Below are 24,059 nucleotides of genomic sequence, written 5' to 3' on the forward strand. Positions count from 1 at the left end.
AAACTGGAACAAACACTTGTGAGCTGTTGTGACAGTCAACCGCTTGCGAGCGCCACAGTGAAACAGGAAGGACTTCCGCACACCGTTGCCATCGGTGTCATTTTGTAACCGCGTGCTGCAGGCTTCCTCCCAGGTTTGGGCTTCAGGTCACTTGTGCAGGTATAAACTGATTAAACCCGGCAGCTCTTCTAGGCTTCACGTAGACGCAGGAGCCAAACCTCCTTTCTATGATTCAGATCGTACGGCAAAACCAAGCGTAAGGCTGAAACGGTTCTGGAGTGGCAGTGTGGACGCAAACGGGTTCATTCGCTCCTCGTTGTTGTAAATCCACTTTCGCCTCCTCCAGGGACTCGCCAGCCCAAGTTTCCTCAGCAGGTGAGCGGCGTGTGACCTGTCACCACATCCGCATGAAGGCATTCATACACGTTTCAGTCCAGACACAACAGTGCAGCAACGAATGCTTTCATGTATTTTCACGGTATGAACGTCCGAATCAATATTTACCACTGACTAAATAGGAATCGAACCGGTACCGATATTATTGGCTGTGGGCCATCACAGGAATGTTAATATCCAGCTTCCTTAGGAGCCAAAGTGTTCTTTTACAGAACCATTGTTCTCATTGAGCAGCGTTTAAGAAAGAAGAAAAATCCAGAATTTGCTTCAAAAGCTGAGCAGCTGCAGACACCTGTGACCCCCGTCCTCAGCTGACCCGGACCCCGGAGAACCTCCAGCCCACAGGAGACAGACGTGGAGCATTCCTGGGTTCTTCTGCTTGGCCTCAACAGTGAGAATCAAAGTATTTGCGTAACTTACTTGTCGAGAACGAAGTAGAGGTCGTAGGCTCCATGGCAGGATGCTTCATCCTCAGCCAGGCAGGAAGAGACGAACAAGCCCAGGAGCAGCGCACCAACCGCGGCTGAAGCCCAACGACTTCTCCCGCGGAAAAGTTTATCCACGGCGGTGAAGTGGCGTGACAACTTCTCCAGCATTTTAGCACAGAATTCCGAGAGCCGTGACGTGTGTGGACAACGAATCACCCGTGCAGAGGCGGAGGTGAAGCGCACATGCCTCAGGAGGAAGCTACATGTCCTCGTCGCTCCAAAACACCCGAGTTTAACCGATTGACCTGCGAAATCGGGGAAATCACCGCGGCGACGTCATCACCCTGACTCACTTGGCTCTTTCACGTCCGCGGCGACACCGTAGACCTCACGGCAGCCCTGCGCGCGAGCTAAATCACCGCTAACCAACTTACTAGCAAACTTCAGCAAACAGACAAAAAAAAGTTAAGAGTCCAGAGGAAACGAGGAGACGCGTTCAGGTGCCGCTGAAGAGCTCGGGATTCTCAGTGCTCCCAGTGCTCCCAGTGCCGGCTCTCTGATGCTGATGGAAGTTTTTTGGTTTGGTTTGGTTTGTTTAAGTCCACAAAACACTGCTGGAGTTTCACAGGAAAAAAAAAGAAGTTTTGCAGTAGTCAGTCGTCTACCAAACCAAGTGAAGTAAATGGAGCGCAGCCGTGAAAGTTGATAAAAATATTACCAACCCACAACACACTGGGTACTGCTGGTCTGAAGTACTCCCAGTGTCCCGAGGCCACCTCTCAATGCAGTTCCAGCAGTGTTTTAAGAAGTAAAAACAGACTTCACCCAACTTTCCATCAGCATGACGGTGAGTTGATGACGACCGACTGACAAAAGTTTGCTTGCGAGTGCAAAACTTTGGTGAAAGATGCCAAAGGCTCATGGATGACCCCTCAGTGACGTCATCAGGGTAGCGCCTGACTCATTACATCATCATCCAAAAATGGGCCAAGAAAAATAGCACGATTGGCACGGAGCGCTGAGCAACACATCTCTTTTGGCGAGATTCAAAATGACAGAATCTCCATGGCAACGTCTCAGTTTGTGTCAGAACCACAGGCGCACAACAGGCAGCTGGAATCCAAACGGTTCCTGACATCAGGCTGTAGACATTAGCACCTTATTATGAGGTTCTGTGGGGGACGGGCTGGTTTCTGGACCTGGCTTCAAGCGGCAGCTCCAGGAAGTGCAGCGGCTCTAGAGTTTGGCATGTTGAGGGACACGTGTGTTGCGTGTCTCCACTGGAGACAGCTGTGACCGTGAGCGGTTGGACAAAGTCTCTGCGTCCTCAGACACGACGGCAGCACGGATATTGACTCTGTGTGATGTCGAGGCCGCCGCCGGCTGCCGGATCACCTCCTTACCTGGCGGCGGATATGAACAGACGACGCACCTGAATATAAAACCAGCAGGAAATCATGTCTACACGATTCACCTGAACGCCGATAATTTTATTAAACCACAACCATGTTGAGTCAGAGCTCGGCAGCAGTTGCATCTTTTCACTTGGAGCATCTGTCAGTGTTTCACCATCCTCCGCCAGCTACGCAGGCCTTATTCCAACAAACTGGAATGATAAATCCCAACCTGGAATTTCCAGTTTGTCCTGGGAAACACCGCTTGAGGAGAGGTGTCATTAGAGCTCCTGGTAACCTGAAGGGAAGGCTGTCACATCCATGAGTGTGATGAAATGTAATAACTCATGTGGAGCCAGCAGATCACTCATCATGCTAATTCCTTGAAAGACTTGGAATGCTACGAGGCCACATGTTCCTTCAGTTGAGCGCTGCCGTGTGGCTCGGGAGGTGGAGCATGGCGGCGGAGGGATGAAGGCGTGCAGCTCCGTGGTGCGCTGCCAGCTTCGGGCCTGCAGCTCCCCGTGTAGATCAACGAGCGGAGCCGCGTCTGCCAAGAGTGGGATTTAAACCGCACAATGAGCCGCCGCCGACGGAGGCACCTGCGCTCCCGTCGTGTGCTTTGAATAACACAGCAAATTTAATTAAACGCTAACTCAAACATTCACGGCGCTGCTATCATACTGTATCCACGACGCCTTCAAAGAGCCGTAACCATGGCCACTGAAGAGAGGGTTCTGATTGGCTGGCAGGTTTTAAAGCAAGCGCCGGGACGGTGATCAACGAGTCGGAGCAGGTTCTCATGTTGTCCATTAATCCTACCGGCAAAACCTGGAACATCTTGAAGGAATTTCCTCAAATTTGGCACAAATGTGCACTTAAATGGATGCAGATGACGCTCAGCAATCTGAGCTACAGACATGAGCAGTGATTGCAAACACGGCCGTTCTGGTCTTCCGTACGGATGCAAAAAAAAAAAAGAGAGAGAGAAAAGAAATCAATAATCAAAGCTGGCGAGTGGCTCTGAGATCAAGAGTCCAGTTAAAACCAAGTCCTTCAAGAACTTTGACTAGAACATGGCTTCCCTCAGCCTTCCTTTGTTTAGAGAGTGAAACTGTGGCGCCGCACAGCTCCGTATCAGCGGGATAATTGCAACTAACACACCTCATCAAATCTGAATAGTCCAGAGAACACCAACACACGAGTATAATTATCTGGCAAATCAAAGTCTAATTAGATTTTAATTAGAATGTTAATTCTTTTGCACGCCAGTTGGTTCCAGCCTATAACTTGGTGGATCCTGAGCAGGGCGCCATTATACAAAGAGGAGATGAACACAACAAGCGTGGATTCACCTTTGTGAGGTGTGTGTGTGTGTGTGTGTGTGTGTGAAAGAGAGAGCGAGAGAGCGCAGCAGCTTAAGAAAGCAGTTGTAGCTCGTGGATTTGTCACGGGCGTTTTTTTTTTGTTGTTGTTGTTTTTTAAGCTTCCAGGAAAAATCAAAAGTGACAGTTAAAACAACAACAGTAATTCATGGAGGCAGTGAGGTGTTGAGCTCATCAGGAGGAGAACCCGTGACCAAACGCTGAGGTCGCACGACAAACACAGATTTCTTGGAGTGAAGAAAGACGCCATGGCAACATCTCCGTTGTGGTGGCGACACAAAGTTCCGTCAGATCTAAACTCAGCAGGGGTGGCGAGAGAGAGAGAGAGAGAGAGAGAGAGAGAGAGCACTGAAAATCTCCCCTCAAGTACTGCCACGTTACTGTAGTAGTACCCAATGACTAGTATTCAGAGTACTGGTTTGGTTTTGTATTAAAAGATCAAACTGAGGCATTCAGTGCCAGTGCCAGGGCCCAAGGGAAGGGAGTGCTGGGGCTCTGAGAGGGCAGCACCTTCGCAAGGTGGTTTGAGGATCTGAGATGAAGTTGTTGTTTTTTTTAGATGAAAGACTGAGATGACAGGCAGGACTCTGTGTAGTTTCTGAGATGACAGGCAGGACCCTGTGTAGTTTCTGAGATGATAGGCAGGACCCTGTGTAGTTTCTGAGATGACAGGCAGGACCCTGTGTAGTTTCTGAGATGACAGGCAGGACCCTGTGTAGTTTCTGAGATGATAGGCAGGACCCTGTGTAGTTTCTGAGATGACAGGCAGGACCCTGTGTAGTTTCTGAGATGACAGGCAGGACTCTGTGTAGTTTCTGAGATGACAGGCAGGACTCTGAAGTTTCTGAGATGACAGGCTTCAAAGCTTTCAAATACTCATAGAACAGAGTGGCAGACTGAGATGACAGAGAAGTTGTAAGTTGTGTAAGTCGTGATCAAGGAGGACAGAGGAACAGAGAGAATTCTGGGAGCTTGTCAGGGGGGTTTAGTCTGATTTGATGCCATCACAGGAGATGTTTGAGACCCCTTGCTGTGACATCATCGTTTGGGGGTGTGGCTAGTTGTGCAAGGTGAGGTTTAAACTTACAAAATCAAGACTGAATCAGCTTCCTGCTGCGGTGTGTAGTCCAGCCTATACGTGTCCTCCGAGGGTCCTTGAACTTCAGCGTGTTGACGATGCTTCATCAGGAGACAAACCTCGTTATCGATAATTGCAGAGGCGTCAGGAAATCAAGCCACCTCAAGAACAACAACCAAAGAAATATTAGTCACAATAACAAAGATCCATGGAGTGCTAATAGCATCTATAACTCATAATTAGCATAATAACTGTTGTTTTAGCTTGTTTTTCCTCCTTTGAGAAAGCATTGTTTGTCACTAATGGCATCTTAAGTTGAAACGGAGTGGCTTGCCCAGAAGCAAACAGCATCTATCAATCATGTCCCGAGGCCAAGTGTGTGTGTGTGTGTGTGTGTGTGTGTGTGTGTGTGTGTGTGTGTGTGTGTGAGAGAGAGTCTCCTACACCTGCCTGGTGTGTGTAAATGAGAACACTGTGACCACTTTGCAAACTGATCAGCTGTTCCACATCAGCTTCTTCAGTTGTTTACATTCGTCTGGTAAGGCTGCTACCACCCGGCCATGTTGTTAGCTGTCAGCGCTAGCATCAGAGGGGTTCCGACGTGTAGAGCGCCCTCTACTAGCAGGCTGTGTTATGACAGCAGAAATGACAGAGTCGATTCGTGGTTGCAGATGTGACACTGGAGGCTGGAAACAAAGCTGCACACAAGGGCATTGCTTCGTCTTTGAGTTTGCTTCACCGGGTCGACTTTCTTTGTGGAAGGCAGTTGGTTCTTCCCTTCTTTCTTCCTCTTTTGGTCACAGCTTCCACAGGTCACACACCTTCAAATCACCAAATCCCACTCAGAGTCATCCCATGACACCTTTTTGACACAGAGCCGCATTTTTAGATCAACTTGAAGGAGAATCACCGTTCACCAACATCGATGGCACGGAGTTGGACGGCTGTGCGATTCCTGTTTTCAGCCGTGACTCAAAGCGATCCTTTTAAAACCGTGTTTGTCCCCTGAGCTTTGAGAAACTGCTGATGTAGAAGCAAACACAATGTTTTCATACCCAAGCGTTTTATGGGCCTAAACACAACCAGACCTTACAACTGTGGCGCTGACACATGACAAACCACCATCACTCCTCCACACTGATCTGTAACACGCTCCGGCACGGAGGGATCTGAACAAACATGGATGTTAGGGTTGGAGACTTGTTGGCAAAAGAGCTCAGAACTGAACAGGATAATTGGATTGATTTGGAATCAGGTCAAAATTCAGTCATCGCCAAACACGGTGATTTATCTCCGCCGAGTCAAAGAAAAGGCGACTGTGAGCAGCTCGCAATCATGTTTATTCCCTTGACTTGTTTGTGAAATCACACGATAAAGACGTGCAGCGATGGAACCGCCTCCACGCACCTCCGCTGCACCCCTGCGCGGCGGGCCGTGGTTCCAGCCCACGTCTGCAATGGTCCTCCCAGGCAGACGTTCGCATTTAGGGAGGACCGGGCAGCGAGGCGTCGTCCAGATAATGAAATAAATCCACGTCTGATCCTCTCGCCGTTCTCCGGTAATTGTTCTTGATTCCTCCTTTGTGTTTCACGCTTGACTCGCCACTCATATCAGGGCCCGTATGAAGACGCGCTCGCTCCCCCTATCAGTGACAGCAGAGTTCAGTGATTAACAAATTAAGGATCTTCTTTGCCTTAATCTGTCTGGAGGCTTTTTCCTTTCAGTTTGCAGAAACATGTTTGGCAGTGACAGCACCTCTGCTCCTGTGTTTAATTGGATTAGAAGGAAGTCGGGATTAATACACTCAGAGACGCAGAGTGGAGGAGGGCTGGATGAGGAGAAAACAGGTGATGAAGTCATTTCAGAATTACCTTTTCAACTTCCTGCACAGGGCCGGGATGGCGTGCAGTATCGTGGGATGAGGGAAAGCCCACGTAGGGGAACATTATCCCTGTCAAAGCGGGAACGTTCAGCGTTGTCCTGATGTTCACCAGAGGATAAGAAAGACTGCAGGGTTTAATCTTTAATGTCATTCTCCAGTTCACATTTATCCTAAACTCTTGGTGTTAAATTTCTACCAGCATCAAGAGTCTGCTGTCCTCTAAATGACTTAGCAAACGCTGCATCCGGATGCTAAACCACGAGCTAACATAGAATTAGCTTTTAGAGCGTAAACCCATTCAAATTAAGGGACGGACTCCTCGCCGGAGATGAGGCCTCCAGTCAGACTTGAATGTTTACGTTGGGGAAATCTTTGCTGTTCAGACTTTACTTCCATGGGCTTGAAACAAATAGATTGATTATTTTTGTTGTTGTTGTTTTTGCAGGAGTCAAAGCGTTGGGCTGTTTCTTTGTTGGACTCATAAAACTTGAATACTTGAACTGCAGGTTTCCACAGCACGTTTCCAAAGTCCATAACTGAACCGTCTGTGGAATTCCTGGCGAAGTCCAGACCAAAAACACGCTTCACATACAAGCAGTAGCTGCAGCTGCTACACAAACCCAGATATTTCCCAGAGTGCCTCGGCTGCAAATAAACACTGAGAAAAGCCGCTGGTCTGTAAAAACACATCAGTTTGCATCCCCTGTCTCTCCGTTGCCTCGGTGTTTTATTTCCCGGGCTGACACACAGCCTTCATGTTGGCGGCTTCGTCCATCAAAAGGCACCTGCTCCTGGTGACTGTTTGCTCACCTTCCTGTCCACGGCGCCGTGGATGACTGTCAGCGCTGTTTCGCTCTCGCTGCCTTCTTTGTTTTTTTCCGCTCTGACGAAACGTCTCGCAGGTTGACGGGCAGGCTGAGCCAACATCAGGTCAGTGTGGCGTTCCTCAGGCGTGATCGTGTGAAAAGCCACTGAATTTCAACACTGTATTACATCCAGCAGCACATCTTTTCAGGAGTGTTTAGTCGTGAGTGTGTAAGGTGGGAGACGAGGTTCTTGCTTCAGGTGATTTCATAACGTACGACTGTTGATTGACACACTGCTTATTACTGCAGGTCGGATCCTGTGGATGTCAACACCCTATACAGCCTCTCGCTCCACAGCGCACATCTGGATAGCAGCGAGTTGCAACATTTCTTTGAACTAATAGTGATTTATGTTAAAAAAAAATTAAAACAATCAGCTGCGATTAGGGCTGAAGGAACGTCCTGTGACGAAGACTGACGTGTCACTGCAGGAAATAGAGAGGCCGTCTAAAGCAACAACCCATGAAGTTATGTAAGCAGTCTGTTATGAAACCTCTGATAGAACACATGGAAGCAGGGTCTGGTTAGTTCAAGGCGCACACACACACACACACACACACACACACACACACACGCGCGCAGGGAAAGGATAGAAGTTGGGCTGAAAAGGACGAAAACAGGAACCAGGAAGAAGAACAACTGCCACCTGCTGCAGTTTCTCTCTTCTTCTCTTCAATCGCTGTTCCATCCATCCACTGCTCCCTCCACCTCTGTATTCAGATTTTATCAACATCAAGTGACTTCCTTCTCAGAGGTGGCGCGGCCATCTAGCAACTGAAGGGGGTCGCTGGTTCGATCCTCACTTCCCCCCGTGACCATGTCGAAGTACCCTTGAGCGAGATACTGACCCCTAATTGCTCCTGATCCTCCACCCTGATGCACTTCTGAGTTTATAAATGTACCTTTGAGGGAACGTTCCTCTCACACGTGAGTACAGACGAGTTCTTCATTTTTAAGTCTGCAAGCTTTAAAAATCCAGAGTGTTGAGCTGAAACTGAGCCACGGTGAAGGAAATAACCCAGATATGTCAATACTGAGTGACAGAGGTCTTGCTACTGTCTCTTTAGGTTCGGCTTCAGTGATTGAACAGAGATTTGATGTAAGTAACGGCTCGGCGGCGAATATTGTCGACGGTGAATTGGGGTTCTGGTTCTGTGTGGCTGAATGAACACATAAGAGCCAGAGAAACAGTGAGTGGAACAAAAAGAGACATAGAAAACGAGCCGCCAGAGCGCAGCCGCTGATGTGAAACCAAAGTGGACGAGGCTTTCGATTAGCTGTTGCTTCACATGTCAGGCTGCGGCGCTGCTGAGCGCTGACGGGGGCTGATTGTAGAGCGCCATCCCTTCACAGCTTAATGACTGTCCCACAGCGCGCTGTCCCTCCAGGGGGAAAAACACTTTTTAAAGAAGAAGGAAGTCCACGAGCCTTTCTGTCACTTAAGTTGGCAGCAAATAATCCGTCCAACCTCGTCACCTCCAGTGCTCCCCCCTCACACTCCCCCAGTGTGGCCTGTTCCACCAGCCCCGGTTCAAACGGCCCTGGGCGCTCGGAGCAAGAGAGCGAGGAACAATCGCTGCGCTCACAGTTCATCTTGCCGATGTTTTCCTCAGCCTGTCATGGGAGTCTTTGCACTTTTCCCGCGTGAGGAAAAAACTTGCTGGCACATTGTTGTTCTCTGGTCTCTCAGGGAAGAGTTTGACCTGGTGTGACCCGGCAGGGGGACAGGTGCCGCAGCTCTGTGACTGGATGCATTAAACTTGAACTCTGTTCAACTGCAACAAGCATGGATGGAGAGCACGGATGTATCTGAGAGCTCGTGATCAGACGTCACCTCTGTGTGACCGCACGTTTCTCTACTCATGATTCCATCTGTCAGACGCGGACGTAGTCGATCCGAAAATCCTCTTTTTATTCATCTTGTTTGCATTCTTGCCAGACGGAAAGAAAATTAATACAAGCTGCAACTCATTAGTATGGGTTATTTTCATGATTAATCAATGAATCTTTTCATCTATAAAATGTTCAGAAGAAAACTAAAAATGCTCACCACAATTTCGCAGACGTTCCCAAAGTGACTTGTTCCCAAATGTTCCCAAATCACAAATATTCCTCGTTTTCTGTCATTTATTACAGAAATAAAAACAGTAAATTATTATCAAGTGTCTGGAACCAGAAAATGTTTGATATCTTGCTATTAATTTGGCACCAAATGGAATAGAGAAAAAATGTTGTAATGTTGCAATCATGGTAATGGTCATGGTAATGGTCATGGTAATGGTCATGGTAATGGTAACAGCTCAAGCTGAGCCGTCTCTCAGTGCTAAAATAGTACTTAACTACAACTAAAACTATTAAAACTACTTCAGTAAATGTTTACATTATTCCCCAAACTACTACTCATCAAAAATCACATGGAACAATTCCATTGGCTGTTGATGGTCACTTCCTGGTGGACTACAAATATCCTCACCCTGACACCTTAAGTTCCCGTTGGACTACAAATATCCTCATCCCTGACACATTAACTTCCTGTTGGACTACAAATATCCTCATCCCTGACACGTTAACTTCCTGTTGGACTACAAATATCCTCATCCCTGACACGTTAACTTCCTGTTGGACTACAAATATCCTCATCCCTGACAGGCTTACTTCCTGTTGGACTACAAATACCCTCATCCCTGACAGGCTAACTTCCTGTTGGACTACAAATACCCTCATCCCTGACAGGCTAACTTCCTGTTGGACTACAACTATCCCAATTCCTACAGAGCTCCATACTGCTGCAGATCAGTTTCTTGATGTTAGCTGCATACATGCGCATAAACAACATTGCTCTGACTCCTTCTGAGGCTGAAACTCTTAAATATTCGTCTGTGACGTGAATTTTTCCAAAAATCTGAGATGTGATATCAAAAGTGATGAGATGGTGGAATCGATGAAGACGCCCCACCGCCCCCCCGACTCCCAGCACTTTAATGGTTTTACCTAAGCAGTCGCCAACCTCCTCACTCAACTTGACAAGCTTGCCGCTCCGCATTTACTCTGACGACCAGGAGTACCTAACGCATGTGACAAAACCCTCAGACAGACCTGGGAAGGGGAGGTGGGAGGGGGGGGGTCGGCCCTCGCCTGCTCCCGCTCAGCATCACATCTCTTGACAGCTGCCATTTTCAGTACTGTGCTCTGCCCTGGTTGCCAGCCGACCGCCAACTCCCCATCGACTTTGCTTCCTCGCCGCCTTTTCCTGCTCAGGTTTCCAGCGTGCAGACTGGCGACATTTGATGGCGCTGGCGCAGTGTCGACTGACATTAACCACGAGGATCTGAGGTGCAGCACGCCGACCAAAGCCTGGGTGACAGCTGGAGAGGAAATCGGGACTTTTTACCGAAACAATGCTGAGGTGGAGAAGATGCTCTGGCTGTGCTGAGGAGACACTGACGAAGCCAGCGGATCTCTGGACCAGTTGAATCTAGAGCTTAAAGCCTTTACCTTGGTTCACAGCAAACTTTCACCACCATCCCAGAGGAACGTGGGCAAGTCATTTGTTCCTGAAGCGCCTTTTGTGCTGAACAAAAAAATGTGCTTGCACCACTCAAACCTGGCTTTCGTCTCAGCAGCGACGCCCTAACATGCCTCAGTCAGCAACAAGCTAGAAAACCTGCAGCTAAAACTACATCAGAAACTCCGTCACTGTCCTCCATGCTGCTTCTCCTACCCAAGATTGAATATGAGCCGAAGATGCTGCACTCTGATGCTGCTTTGACCACACCCATCACCTCTTTATGTGTGGTTGCTGCGCTTCTGATGGCCAACTTAACAAGATGTCTATCAGTCCGGCTATCAAAGAGGGTTGATCCTGCATGTACGCAGGAGTGTGCTTGGGGGGGATGGTTTCAATTACATGTTTTAACACAGTATAAATGGGTGGGGGGGGGGGGGTGTCCTCTAATTGGGCCAAACATCTGTGTCATGTTCACCACAACCTCCACCAGAGCTTTTGATGAACTGGCAGCATGCTGGAGAAATGACTCGTCATATGAGCTCAGACACGTTGGCTGAGAATGGCGAATGCGCTCGCCGCACTTCCTCCAGGTCCAATCAATAATCCCAGCACCGCACCTCCACCCCTGGCCAGGCCCATGTGAGGGAAAACATGTGTTCAGTTCTCTAACACAATGAAGTCATGAACAATCAGCAGCTTCAGTGAACTCAGCCGAACTCTGGAGGACACGAAGACTTGATCGGACGTCAACACTCGTAACCTAGAAAGCAGCACAACAAACACACAACGGCGTATCCTCCCTCCTGAGGAGTCTGGGAGAAGGCAGCAGGACGGGGGGTATTCCACCCCTCCATTTTCCCAGTATTCCCAGGATACATCTCCACTCGGTCCTACTGGTTCACTGGGTTCCTCTTGTGATTGTAGCTTCTGTTGTGTTTTACCAAAATCTGTTTGACCTGCCAGATGAACGCCGACCTCAGACATGCAAAGACTAGAAAACTTTTAATGCTCTATAAAATGCTTGTTGTTGAAATTCTTCCTAATACATTTCTGCTTGAAACTGCTGTGTGTGTGCAAGCTTTTTATACCCGACCTGATGCTGACTCATGAATAATTAAAAAAAACAAAAAAACAACAACCCAACAAAACACAAAAACATTGTTGTCATGTCCAATTGTTAACATGTGTGTGCACAAAATTTCCTGGAGGTGAAATCATACCAGGCGAAGGTCAAGTACAGAAGGCTATGAAGACGAAAGCAAACACAAGCATTTCCTTTTGACCAGGAGTCAGAATCAGACGTTTTCAAGACGAGAGAACAAGTTTGAGGATTACAAAACCAGAGTGAGGAGGCCAAGTGCTTGTTCCTGGAAACTAAAGGAGGATGAGGATTAACAACCGCAACACTGCCTGGAAACTTCTCAAACCCTCTGATCCACGTCGTCACCCACAGACACTTTGATTTCTTCTTCTTGGAAAAAAAAAGAAAGAAAGAAAGAAACTAAGTCGTTCTACCCTCTGGAGCTTGACCCACTATCACGTTCAGGTGAGGTCCAACTCACTTTGGTCTCCATCAAAGATTTTGACCCTCAAAAACACAGGAAAACAGAGCCACCAAATCCTGGACTCTCCCCTTAAATCAGCTGATACTCCACAAAGTGCTAAAACGCAACAACGCAATGATGGAGTGCATAGCCAACGGAAAAAAACACCGCACGTAGAATGTGACGTATCCGTCCAAATTCAGAAAAGTGCCGAAAAGAGTACGTCGAAGATGGAGCTACGTGTGGTTGCTGTGCTGTTTTTTCTGTCATCTGTGAATTTAGTTAATAAAAGTGAAACATATTTTCAAAGTTTCAGGCCATCAGACGCATCTTCAGCTCAGCAGGCCGCTGTGTCTTCTGCTAACAGGCACGGGCCCGGAGTGGTGTCCCTGTAATCTACACCGCCTCACCCTCCTTCACACGGGACAGTCAGAGCACTGCACAGTTTTTCCATCTCGGACTGCTGTGTGAACTTTTAATGCGATTACTGGCCACATAGGATGACACGAGTCCAGGCCACGGCGTCCGTTTTCCCAGAGCGAACATAAGAGGTTTGGATGGGTGGTGGGCAAATAACCCTGCACATCCCTCCTGGCAGTCAGTGCAGCCTCCTTCTCTGGTCATCCTCCAGTCTCCAAGGGGCCACTCATCTAATATTAAAGGACTGTGACAGTAATGAGCACTGCGGATGTGTGGGCCGGGGCCGCGGCATTAATGGGTGCACTTACAATACCAGTAAACCGGGGCCAATCTCAGCAATATTTAGCCGGACGTTGAGCTGCAGTGCCTGAGCCTCAAGTCATGTTAGTTTAACACCAAACGCCACTCAAGTACAAAGGGGCGGGGAGGTGTTTGTGTGCCGGGATGGAAGCTGAGAGGCCAAACATTTCACTGGGTCACATCCAGGGAAATCTACCGCTCCAACTTCCTGAGGCGGTTTGAGCAGATACACCTGAGCGCCACGTCAGTTTTATAAAGTCTGGATGTAAATATTCATCCTTGCTGCTATCACAGTCTCAGCTGATTCATTCATTAGTACATGAAGCTAAGACGCCTGTAAAAACTCCCCTGCAGGATCTCAGCGGATGAGACGTTTTTAAGGAAGCTTCACGTCTTTTGTGTTTGAAGTTTCCTGTTCGCTTGTCTGCTGTCCACCACTCACAGACGATGCCCCCTGCTGTTTCACTTTACAGATGGATGGAAAAGCCACCTGCTAGCTAGTAAGCAGGTTCACAGGATGGAACAACACAGGATCAAAACAGCTCGAAAGCCCTGATTCCAACCCAGAGAAACAAAACATCTGACTGTCACGTTAGCTCGTCGCTAAAAAGCTCTGAGTGTCCACCTTTGATCCCTGACTGGAAAGTTACAGTCCGATTTTGGCTGAAATCCAAGTGTTTGTGGCTAACCGAGCGTGTCAGCGTGGATTACAGCAGATGATGTGTCTGAGAGTTAATAAACTGATATTTTCGCCGTTCCCGTCTGTTAATTGCCATTAGCTTCAAGCTAAATATACGTAGCTGACTCCTTCTGCACGCTGGAGACACGAGGCAGTAATGCAGGAAGCAAATAATGTCTTTGTGAGCTCAGGTTGCCCATTTGTGAGTACTTGAAGAGCAAAATATGCTTTCTGGGTTTTGAAAATAAAAATCAATGATGAGCAATGTTTCAGTTCTAACACATTTTTGGTGCAAAAGGGCAGAAACATGGAAACCCCCCCCCCTCCCCCAGACATTCTGGTTCCCCTCCTTTTGAGAATAGAGTGACATGTGAGCAGCTCAAAATGCTAATGTTGGTATCACGTGAAAGGACTTTGGCGTGTTGTCATACATGTTGTGGGGAGGCCAGGCTGTCAGCACCTCCCCTTGGTGGCGCCCTCTCTAATTTTGACATTCGCCTGCGCTGTGTGCTGCTATGATCTGCTAATCTGTTGGGTTTGATTCTGAATTTCTCTTATGAAACAATCCGGATTTGAAGCGAGTTGTGTCACAGCCCCCCCTCCACACACTGTCACACACTTCCTCTCAGTCTTTGCGTGCTGGAGGCCAAGAATATGAGACCAATTAAAACTCGGAGCGGGTCCTGCAAGCATCTTCCCTCCTGGCAGGCGTCCTGCTAACACGTTGCACATTCTTTGCTCTAGAAAGCTCGCACTCTACGCCCCATTTCCCCACACCACATAAGACAAACAGGGACTGGTGGATCGGGGTGGCGTGCTCGGCCCAGACACGGCAAAGACAAAGGAGCTCACAGTGGGAATTAGGGGATTTCGCTCAGAGGATGAGGGTGGTTATGAGGTAAATCTGCTCTGAAATCTCCTCGGTGTAGAAAGTGTGCAGGACAATGGCGTCTGCTTAGCCTTGACGTGACAAGAATGAGGTCGATGTAGCCATGGGTGCACGACCCCCCGAGTAAGTCCGGGGAATAAGGTGCCGAAGGCGATGGTGGGGCTTTGTTAAAACCAGAGGTCACTCATTAAGGTCGGGACCCTTCCCTCGTCTTAAATGTCTCCAAGGAGAGGGGGCTTCAAAGCGATTATGGTCAGACGTCGCTATCCATGTCAAGCAGGGTCAGAAGTTAAAGGATCCCTGGTGACTGCCAGCATGGCTCTGGATGGCGACCCCCCCCCCCCCCCAACCCCCCAACCCCTTTAGCTCCCAATCTCTTCACGTCCAAAGGGATTTAGTTGCTTTTTATTAAATTCCTGTCAGCCATATGCCGTGAAAACATTATATTAGGTTTTATTCTGGCTCTCACCCTCCAGCTTGGATCCCTCACACACTCCGGAGTCATAAAATGAGAAGTAAGAAAATACTTAGAAGAAATATTGAGCTCAAATGTAGCAATAAAAGGACTTTTATTGGGTGATAAAACATATTTTTCACAAGGTAAAATACCCCAAAATGATAGCTTACACAAGGCAGAGTCATGTTATATATAATATGAATATTATTCTGTGATCAGCCAATGAACTGTAAATCAAGGTTTCTCAAAGTGAGGTCCAAGGGCCCCCACGAGGCCTGGAGAGTCCTCCAGGAGGTCCCCAGAAAAAAAACATGAAGTAGTTGCTGGTGACATTTGACACATCTTCATCCCAGAGATTTCACTGACAGTGGTGCTCAGGGGCTGGGGGAGGCAGCGGGTGGAGGTCCTCACATCACCGAGGGAAGCTCATTTTAATTCCAAACTTCTGTTTGAATTCTTTCGGAAGGGCAGGGGAGGGGCTGTTTTGATGTAGCAGAGGGCAAAAAAGACAAAAAAAATGTGCGGGATGAAGATGACAAATGATGTGGAATGCCTTGAGGAAGGGCTGTCAGCTCCGCCGCCACCAGCTCCCCGCCACACCGCCCCATCCGAACCCACAGCGGGCCGGGACGGCTGCAGCACCGCCGCAAAAAATAGCAAATCAAAGCCAGCAGCAGCAAACACACAGCCGGGTCCCGACGGGCAGCGGCAGGCGAACGCCAGCAGCTAACAGAGCTCTGTGTGTGTGTGTGTGTGTGAGGGGGTTCCTTTAAAGCAAACAGTGGGACACAGCTGTTAAGTGGAGGGCATTCAAGGTGTGTGTGGATGTGTGTGTGGCCCCTCTCAGACTCCCTGCTCAGGGAGGGTGCTGCCTTCCATAAGTGCATCAAAGTTTTATCTCAAAGAGACAAAAACACACCGAGACAGAGGAGAGAATGAAAATGGGGGGGGGGCTGACAGAGTAGGAAAACATGAATAAAAAACAACAATAAACTGCGATGGCTCTGAGGACAATCGTCACGGGCAGGAGGGGGTTCAGTCGCCTGTCCAGTGAGATACGTTTGAAAGATGAACTCCAAAAAGTGCTTCTTTCTGGGCTCTAATGAGTTGTTTTGACAGTGACTTGAAAAAAGGCCCGGCGAGGAGCTCCGTCCTGGACCTTCCTGAGCAGCAACGATGAGATTCCACGGGGCTCCAGAGGCATGCAGCACAGATGCAGCCCTACAGGAAGTGACACGTTTGGGTCACACTCCTGCTCAAACTCTGGTCCCAGCAGAGAGAGACAGCGAATTTGAAAGTTTACTCATTTCTTTACTGCTGCTGGACATTTGATTGTGTTTGCGTTTGTCCAGAATATTTGCAGAATAAACAGATGCAGCGTTCACCACGGGGGTGACGGGACACTGGCAGAGACGGAAAGTTCCTTAACTACACACATCAAGGTATCTGTGCTCGAGCATTTATATTTTAGGGAAGTCTCTCCTTAAACTCCATGACATTGCATCGAAAATATGATATCCCACTATATTTTTGTGCACCCACTGTTCCTTTGAAGAGATACATGAAGTACAGCTGCTCTGAGTGGGGGTGGAGGTGTCATGGCTGCAGGTTTGGAGAGAGCCCCTCTGCTGACTGGTCCTCTGGGACATTCACCTCCTGGAATCTGATCATAGAGGAGGAGGATGCGGGTCCGGTTCAGCTGCTGGAAAGACCAGTCCCCCTTTGAGAAACCACCCAGTAGTGATTATTGTCACCTTCAGAGCAGATGCCAGCTTGTTGCTGGCGACAAACAAAGATTTAGATGAGAGACGATCTTCAGATGGAGGCTGTGATTACAAGCTTCATGGTCATTAGAGGCGATTTGTTTTAGTCCAGTTTTATTTGCCTCTTCTGTGAGTCTGAGTCCAGTTTCTGCTCAAACAGGAGACGAACATTCCCAGGATTTCACTGATTGAAATGAAAATAAATAAATAAACATGGGCTTGGAAAAGAAGCAGATCTGCATTTTAACCTCCGGTTGCATTCGGTCTGTTTGTGTCAAGCCGACAGCATCGTGTACTCTGAGCAGTTCTGTCCGATGACAGCGTGGCGTGGGACCACTCCCCTGGTCCAAACTGTTGTATAACGACAAGCAGCTGGACTGCCATCACACTTGGTACAAACATGAACTTTGGTACAGATACAGTTGTACGCGTAAACGACGTGAGTATTTGTACCTCAGCTCTAGTGTATCACGCTGTCGTTACACCGACAAAACACAAGGGGGCAGCAGGGTTTCTATGCTACTGTGTTGCCTCCTGCATGACCTCGCTGTGACTCCAGAATACGGGAAGAGCCAGCCACGCATTTTTAGCTTCAAGCTAACGGTGTCAGACAGCTAACAACCGCAAAACTATCCTGAAATGTCAGTTTACAAAAGCTCAAGCTTGATTTGAGCAAGAAACACACGAACGAGAGGACTTCAGGTTCTGATCCACCGGGACTGAGCAGGAGCAGCGCCAGTCAGCCGTGCTCTCCGCTGACATGGGAGATCATTATTCAAATGTCTCCACAATTATTGGACGGATTGCCATGAAGTTGGAGGCTAACATGAAAGAACCCACATCCCATTTCAATTGAGCAGCATTGTGGTATTTTTCCACTTTCTAAAATATTTTAATGTAAATTCTACATAGCCCACATCAGGGCTGTTTCTCTGTTGAACGATCAACACGTTCACCAAACTCAGGTGGACCAGAGAGCTGAAGTCTTGGTGCTCCAACAAAATGGTGGTCTGAGTTTTGCTTCCAGCGAGCTCCACGACATCCTCACCAAATGTGAAAACCAACTGTTCCGCACGCCTGGCAGCCAGGAACGGCTGCGACTGAGAGATCTGAAAAGTGGAGAATCAAGAAAAGAAAGAAAAAGTGAAAATAAAACTGCCTTCTTATTTTCAGGGGCAGATCCAGAGTGCAGTTGCCCTCCTCTCGGACGAATGAGGGATCAACCCCGGGTATGGAAGGACCCTCAGTTGGACCCTGACTACAGACCTCATCCCGGACTGAGAGCAGCTTTCACACTTCAACAATGGTACCAAATTTCCAGGGCGATCAGCCTCATGTTCAGTCAGCCCGGGTGTGAAAACGCCCTTGGAGAGCCATCACACCTCCACTGAGTTTTCTTGGAAGAGATGACTTTGTTACATTTGTGTGTTTGATTTGCTCAAGTCCTCTGAGACACGTTTGGGTTTACAAGTTGGTTTGATGAACAGTCAAACACAGGGACTAAATAAAACCTCAGTAAGTGTGACAATGTTATGTGACCGATGAGTCTCGTCGGCTCACAGTGGGTCATCGTCACTTCCTGGATAGGACAGTTACACTGTCACCAAATCACGAACTCTTCCTCTCTAGTTTATTTGGTCGCTGCTGCAGGCAGGTATTTGAAATCAGGAACCAACTCAAACTGACTATCATGACACTGTATTGGATCATATGCACAATTATAAAGTACTGCCATGTGACAATCAAAGGAACTCAGAAACTTTTTGGGAAATTCTTTCACTGTCCTTTGTCCCAGAGTCAGACAAGAGGATTGAGAGCCTTTTCCAAGGAGCTGAGGTGCTAGTTAGCTTAGCACAATGAGTGGTAGTGGGTGGGAAGTGTTAGCATCAGCGAGCTCAGGTCCAGGCTAGTTAGCTTAGCCCAATGGCTGGTAGTGGGTGGGAAGTGTTAGCATCAGCTAGCTCAGGTCCAGGCTAGTTAGCTTAGCCCAATGGCTGGTAGTGGGTGGGAAGTGATAGCATCAGCTAGCTCAGGTCCAGGATGCTGGTGTGTCCAGCAGGAATCCTCCTCCTCCTCATCATCAGTAGCAGCAGTCTCTCTTCTAGTCCTCAACAAACTTTAAGTTCTGCTGACCCAAGTTCTAATGGAGCTTTGGAGGTGCTGCGTCAAATCACTGCGCCCAGTCAGGAAAGTAGTTCCGGCTACGTGTCTGATTCTACCACTACAACATCTCCTCATGTTAAACTGGTATTTCAAACCAAATGTTGAAGCGTTTTTGACTTTTGAAGGAGCAATGCTAGCGTTTCCAACCCACTGCCATTCATCGTGCTAAGCTAACTAGCGTGGAAGTGGGGCTCTGTCCTCTTGTCTGGACAACGAGCAAATTTCCATGAAAGTTTTTGTGCCCTATTAAAGCCTGTTGACCTGCTCTGAGGTATGCCTCCATCAGACAGTGGACATGGACTCGATCGTCACTGACGTGACGCTTTCATGTGGAAAAAGAACAACATTCTTCCACCGTCCGTGTGTCACTTTTTGGGTGCCACCTGAGTGCAGGTGGCGCCGTTTACACTTGACCCAACCAACTGGAGGAAGGCTGGAAACGTAGCATGATGTGAGTGCGGCCTCGTCTTTGTGATTCCCTCCCTGTCTCTCTCTCTCTCTCTCCCCCTCTATCTCTTTGTAGTTGGAGCAGCAGAAGCTGTGGAGAGAAGAATCCCAGCCAGCTACCACCGCTACTGAAGCATTACTCCCCCTCCCTCCCTCCCTCTCTCTCTCTCTCTCTCCTTCTCTCTCTCTCTCTCTCTCTCTCGCTCCCTCCCTCTGTTCAGGCCTTGCTGTGTTTTTGGCAGTTACTACTGACCATCATGAATGTCAGTGCCAATTTTTGTGAAAACTGGCACATATGGCAGCTGAAGTGCCATATGCCATACAGAATATTTTTTGGCTGTTGTCCCCATTTGTATAATCACTGGATCCGGTATAAAAGTGGCTCATTATTAATTCATTCCTTCCCAGCTTTTTTTTTTCCTTTTCCAGTTCCCCTCTGAGTTACCCCCCCCCCCATTTTTTTTTTTTTTTATCATTTTCCTTCATGCTTCTCCAGATCCCTGTGACGTCTGCATGGACAGGAATGACAAGTTAATTGAATGTGGGATTAACGTGTTGGAAGGATTCAAAGCTGAACGTGGAGATTATTGACATCTCCATGTGTGTCAGCGGTGTTTGTTTTCTGAAGAACATTAATTAGGTTTCGAGTGTCTTACATGAGGACTAAACTGGTTCAAAAGCAAATTCATGATTGTGATTTCAAAGACAGTTTGAATTTCATTTAAATGACGGCTCCTTGGAAGAAAGGCGACATGCAGCACTGATTAGGAGGATTGATTTCATGCTTTCTGGAGAACTTCGACAAACTTTTAAATATTTTTCTTCCGACAACAATTGCAACACTTCCAATCAACCCCGTTTTAGACCTGACAGCTACGCCATTTTTTTCACGTGTTCTGTTGATGTGTCAAATATATTTAATGAACAGCAGGGAAAAGACAAATAATACGACCTCTCGGCCAAAGATCTGGGTTTATTTTGTTGTTTTTTTTACTTCATATTTCTATCAGAGAAATACAGCTTTTAGTGGAGGTTGATAATTCAGTCAAAGTGTTCAGAAAATGCAGCTTTTAAGAGGTTATTTCCAAAAAATGCCATCAGCTTATTTTAGGCATTTTTTGGAGCTAAATTCAAATCTAAATTTGGTATATTTAAGTCAGGGGAAGAATATGAAGAAATAATATTAAAAATCCCTTTAAAAACATACAAAATAATGATAAATGAAATGTAAATAAAAGCTAATGGGTTAAATATGTATTTTGGGTAGTAAATGCAATTGTTGTTATTGTGAATAAATTCATAAAGGGGAAGTAAAATATTATGCATATGGTTAATACGTTTATATCCAGATTGTAGTTGTTAAAAAAATCACGAGTGGGCAGAAAGAAATTCTAAGTTTCCTCCTTTCAGTACATTGTTAAAAAAAAAGTTTAAGTTTATTAATTCAATAAAAAAAAAAAGAAAAAGGATCCATGGTGAGATTCATCAGCCGGATGCTGGAAGCACACCTGGAGGGAAATATTGCAGGTCTGTGTCATCATAAAAGTCCTGACAAGCACATTTGTCTTCTTTCCCGTCAAAAATAATTTAACTGATAAAATCTCATTTCGATAAAATAGAAGATTGTGACGGATAAAGATGCTTGTTTTTGATAACAGTTCTGCACTGAGAGACTGCAGATTATTTTACCAACCTTTTATGTTGTTGTTGGTTTTTCTGCTTGTTATAAGTGGAAAAATCTGCCAATCCAGAAAACAGAGAGTCTTTAAGATGAAAAAATAGACAGCAACACTGTTTTCGCAGTGAAGTTGCAGATTGATACACATGTGGAGCTCTCGTGAGTGTTTCTGGCAGCAGGAAAGTGTGTGTGAGCCAAAATCAACTGCTCTGTGTGTGTGTGTGTGTGTGTGTGTGTGTGTGTGTGTGTGTGTGTGTGTGTGTGTGTGTGTCTGGTGATGAAGAGATGTGTGTTATCCAGTGCAACAGAGCTGTAACAGTTTTTTGGCCACTGAGCTCCAGTAACATCAGTCAGGCTATGAAAAGGATCAAGTTTTTTTTGTTTTTTGTTTTGGTCTTTTCATGAGGTTTGTTTTAAGATTCACTTTTATTTATTATTAAATCACCTTTTTTCTCTTTAAAATTCTTTCACCCAGTTCTTCTGTATTTTTCAAAATGCTGAAAATCTTCCACCTGCGTTTTCTTCGTTCCGATGGGGAATTCCTGCTTGTTCAATCAGACTGACTCTGATCAGCCACAGGTCTCCAGATTTATGCAAGAGAAGATAAAAAGGAGGAATACATCACTTCCTGTGTGATGGAGGAGGGAGAAGCTGAAGCTGCCTCCTGAGCTGGTGGAGGGATGAGTCACTGCAGGGTTACATCACCGCGACCAGTAGCAGGGCTGACATTTATTGATCAGAAACTGTGATTTAGTGAGCTAGAACTTCAGCCAGAAGTCTTTTGCTTTCTCTAGCGCCGCTCCTCCTCCTCCTCCTCCATGGCAGGAATCGTCTCCTCCTGTGTGTCTCCATCCGTCCGTCCTCACATTCCAACCCTCTCTCTTCCTTCTCCTCTTCTGCCCTCCATTGGAAAGAGAATGGAAAGTCTACACTCACACACATTCTGTTAGGCTTCTCGCCCACAACCACGTCCAGGCACCGTACTGGGCTTTCTTCTGTTACTCTCTTCAACTGTGCCGGTTCCGTGTGGTCCCTTTAGACCTCACATGTGATCAGGAATCCCGATGAGTCCAAAACCAACTCCCGTTCACTCATTCAGCAGAGAAATAGCATCTTACAACTGCTTCTCTTCACCTTCTGACCCCGGGCAGGAATCTCCAGCTCAAGATGAGAACCACCGGGTTTGGACACGAGCAGCACATTAAATGGCTCAGCAACAGCAGGAATTATGGCCAGAGAAGAAGAGTGAATGAGCTCAGGAGCAAATGCAGTGAGAAAGGCAGGTTTGGGTGGTCAAACACTGAAGACGTGAAGACACTGCTGTTAATCCCCATTTGCATCCATGTTTCTCGGCACAATTTTCAGAGGTGCAGCGGAGTTTGATTCACCAGCTGAGCCTCAATCTGTTAAACAGAAAGTCAAGGTCAGGTTAAGGTGGGGAGAACAGGTTAGCGCTGTGAAGCACAGTGCTAGTGACACGTTGCACTGACGATTCTGCACTCGGGCTGCTCACTTGTCTTTAAAACTGTCTGCCACGGTTCATCCACACTTCCCCAACAGCTCACGGGAGTGTTTCCTCCTGCGGACGTGTGGCGTTCATTTCTGAGGACGCTCCAAATGAACAGAGCGCGTGTGAGGCAACCGCCATGTGGTCATGAACCTCTAGTTCAAAAGCAAAACCTCCTTCCGTCAGGCATTAGCAGAGGAACCCAGAGTTGGTCTCCGGGCGTTGAACTTCGACTCTCAACGCAGGGGAATTGACTTGTTGTATTCTTTGCAATGGCGATAAAGAGTTTCTGGGCTGACGGATCTCCTGCATGCCACTCTGATCTGATTGTGGCGCGACTGCACTTCCCCTGACAAGGCGGTTAAACAGCCAGTAAGACAGCTCATCAGCAAGACTGTGCTGGAGTTTAACTGCTTCAGATGTTTTATGAAGGAATAATGTGTTTTCCATTTATTTATTTATGTGAGTGTGAGTTTTGGGGGTCTGCTGGACCACTGAAGAAACTATTCAACTCTGTGCATCAAAGAGAGAGAGATTTATTAAAGAGCTTTGTTGGAAACAATAAGCATCAAGACGTCCATAGCTGAGGACGTGGACGTCTGGGAAAATCAGTGTGATGTGTTTACCCATCGAAGATCAATGGTTCCCACTCCCGAGTTGATATTTCTGAAGAACAAAACATAACTAATATTTGATGAGCCGCCCTGACGGGGAGGAAGATCCATTTGCAAAAGCTTCTGTTGTCATTCCGCTGATCGGCAGAATGAAAGGGAGGGAATTCACTCAACATCATCATGGAATTTTGTATGACAAGAAGGAGATGAAAGACAAAGTTTAGTAGAGAAGTTGCTCAGGTTTTTGCGACTTAACAGTCAGGAACGCCTGTTGATTCATGATAAAAATATGATGCTGTCAGGAATGGAACTCTACCAGCAGCAGAGTTCCCTGAAGATGCTGAGTGATAACGGAGAATCATTGATGTGCGGCAGCAGCTTCTCTCATGCAGTATTTAACCGCCTGTTCCTTTGACCTGGGAGGAACTTCAGTTGGGGAACGTCAGCTTCTTCTTCTTCTTCTTCTTCACATCGCGTCCTAATTGTTCAGGTTTTCCGCTGGCATCAACTCGTTTCCAGTCGCTGCCAACGTGTTGTGAGGAGTTTGAACAGTGACGGTTTAGAACAGTCAAACTCCACAGCTGCACCGGCTTCAGCCTCACTTGTGGCTGTTTTGGGGGCCAGTGTTCTCTGACTCAACCCCGCTGGAGCTCCTGAGCAG

General features: G+C 47.3%; 1 protein-coding gene across 8 annotated transcripts in view; it reads right to left on the reverse strand.

Moving 5' to 3' along the window:
• Positions 1–24,059, reverse strand: part of antxr2a (ANTXR cell adhesion molecule 2a) — a 130,755-nt gene that overhangs the window by 64,660 nt on the left and 42,036 nt on the right. For 6 of the 8 annotated variants that reach the window (XM_086205791.1, XM_086205792.1, XM_086205789.1 and 3 more), the window contains 3 exons: positions 10,526–10,794; positions 9,480–9,549; positions 4,691–4,842 (listed from right to left, as the gene is read on the reverse strand). In XM_086205791.1, coding sequence (XP_086061917.1) covers positions 4,691–4,788 — 98 coding nt within the window. In that variant the 5' untranslated portion in view covers positions 4,789–4,842; positions 9,480–9,549; positions 10,526–10,794. Of the gene's footprint in view, positions 1–816; positions 1,405–4,690; positions 4,843–9,479; positions 9,550–10,525; positions 10,795–24,059 lie in introns of those variants that run through there. The other 2 variants (XM_086205790.1, XM_086205788.1) reach the window with 2 other exon arrangements.

The sequence above is a fragment of the Aulostomus chinensis genome, chromosome 6 (assembly GCF_037954235.1).
Source record: "Aulostomus chinensis isolate RoL2024-O1b breed Wild chromosome 6, RoL_Achi_v1.0, whole genome shotgun sequence".
NCBI lineage: Eukaryota > Metazoa > Chordata > Actinopteri > Syngnathiformes > Aulostomidae > Aulostomus > Aulostomus chinensis.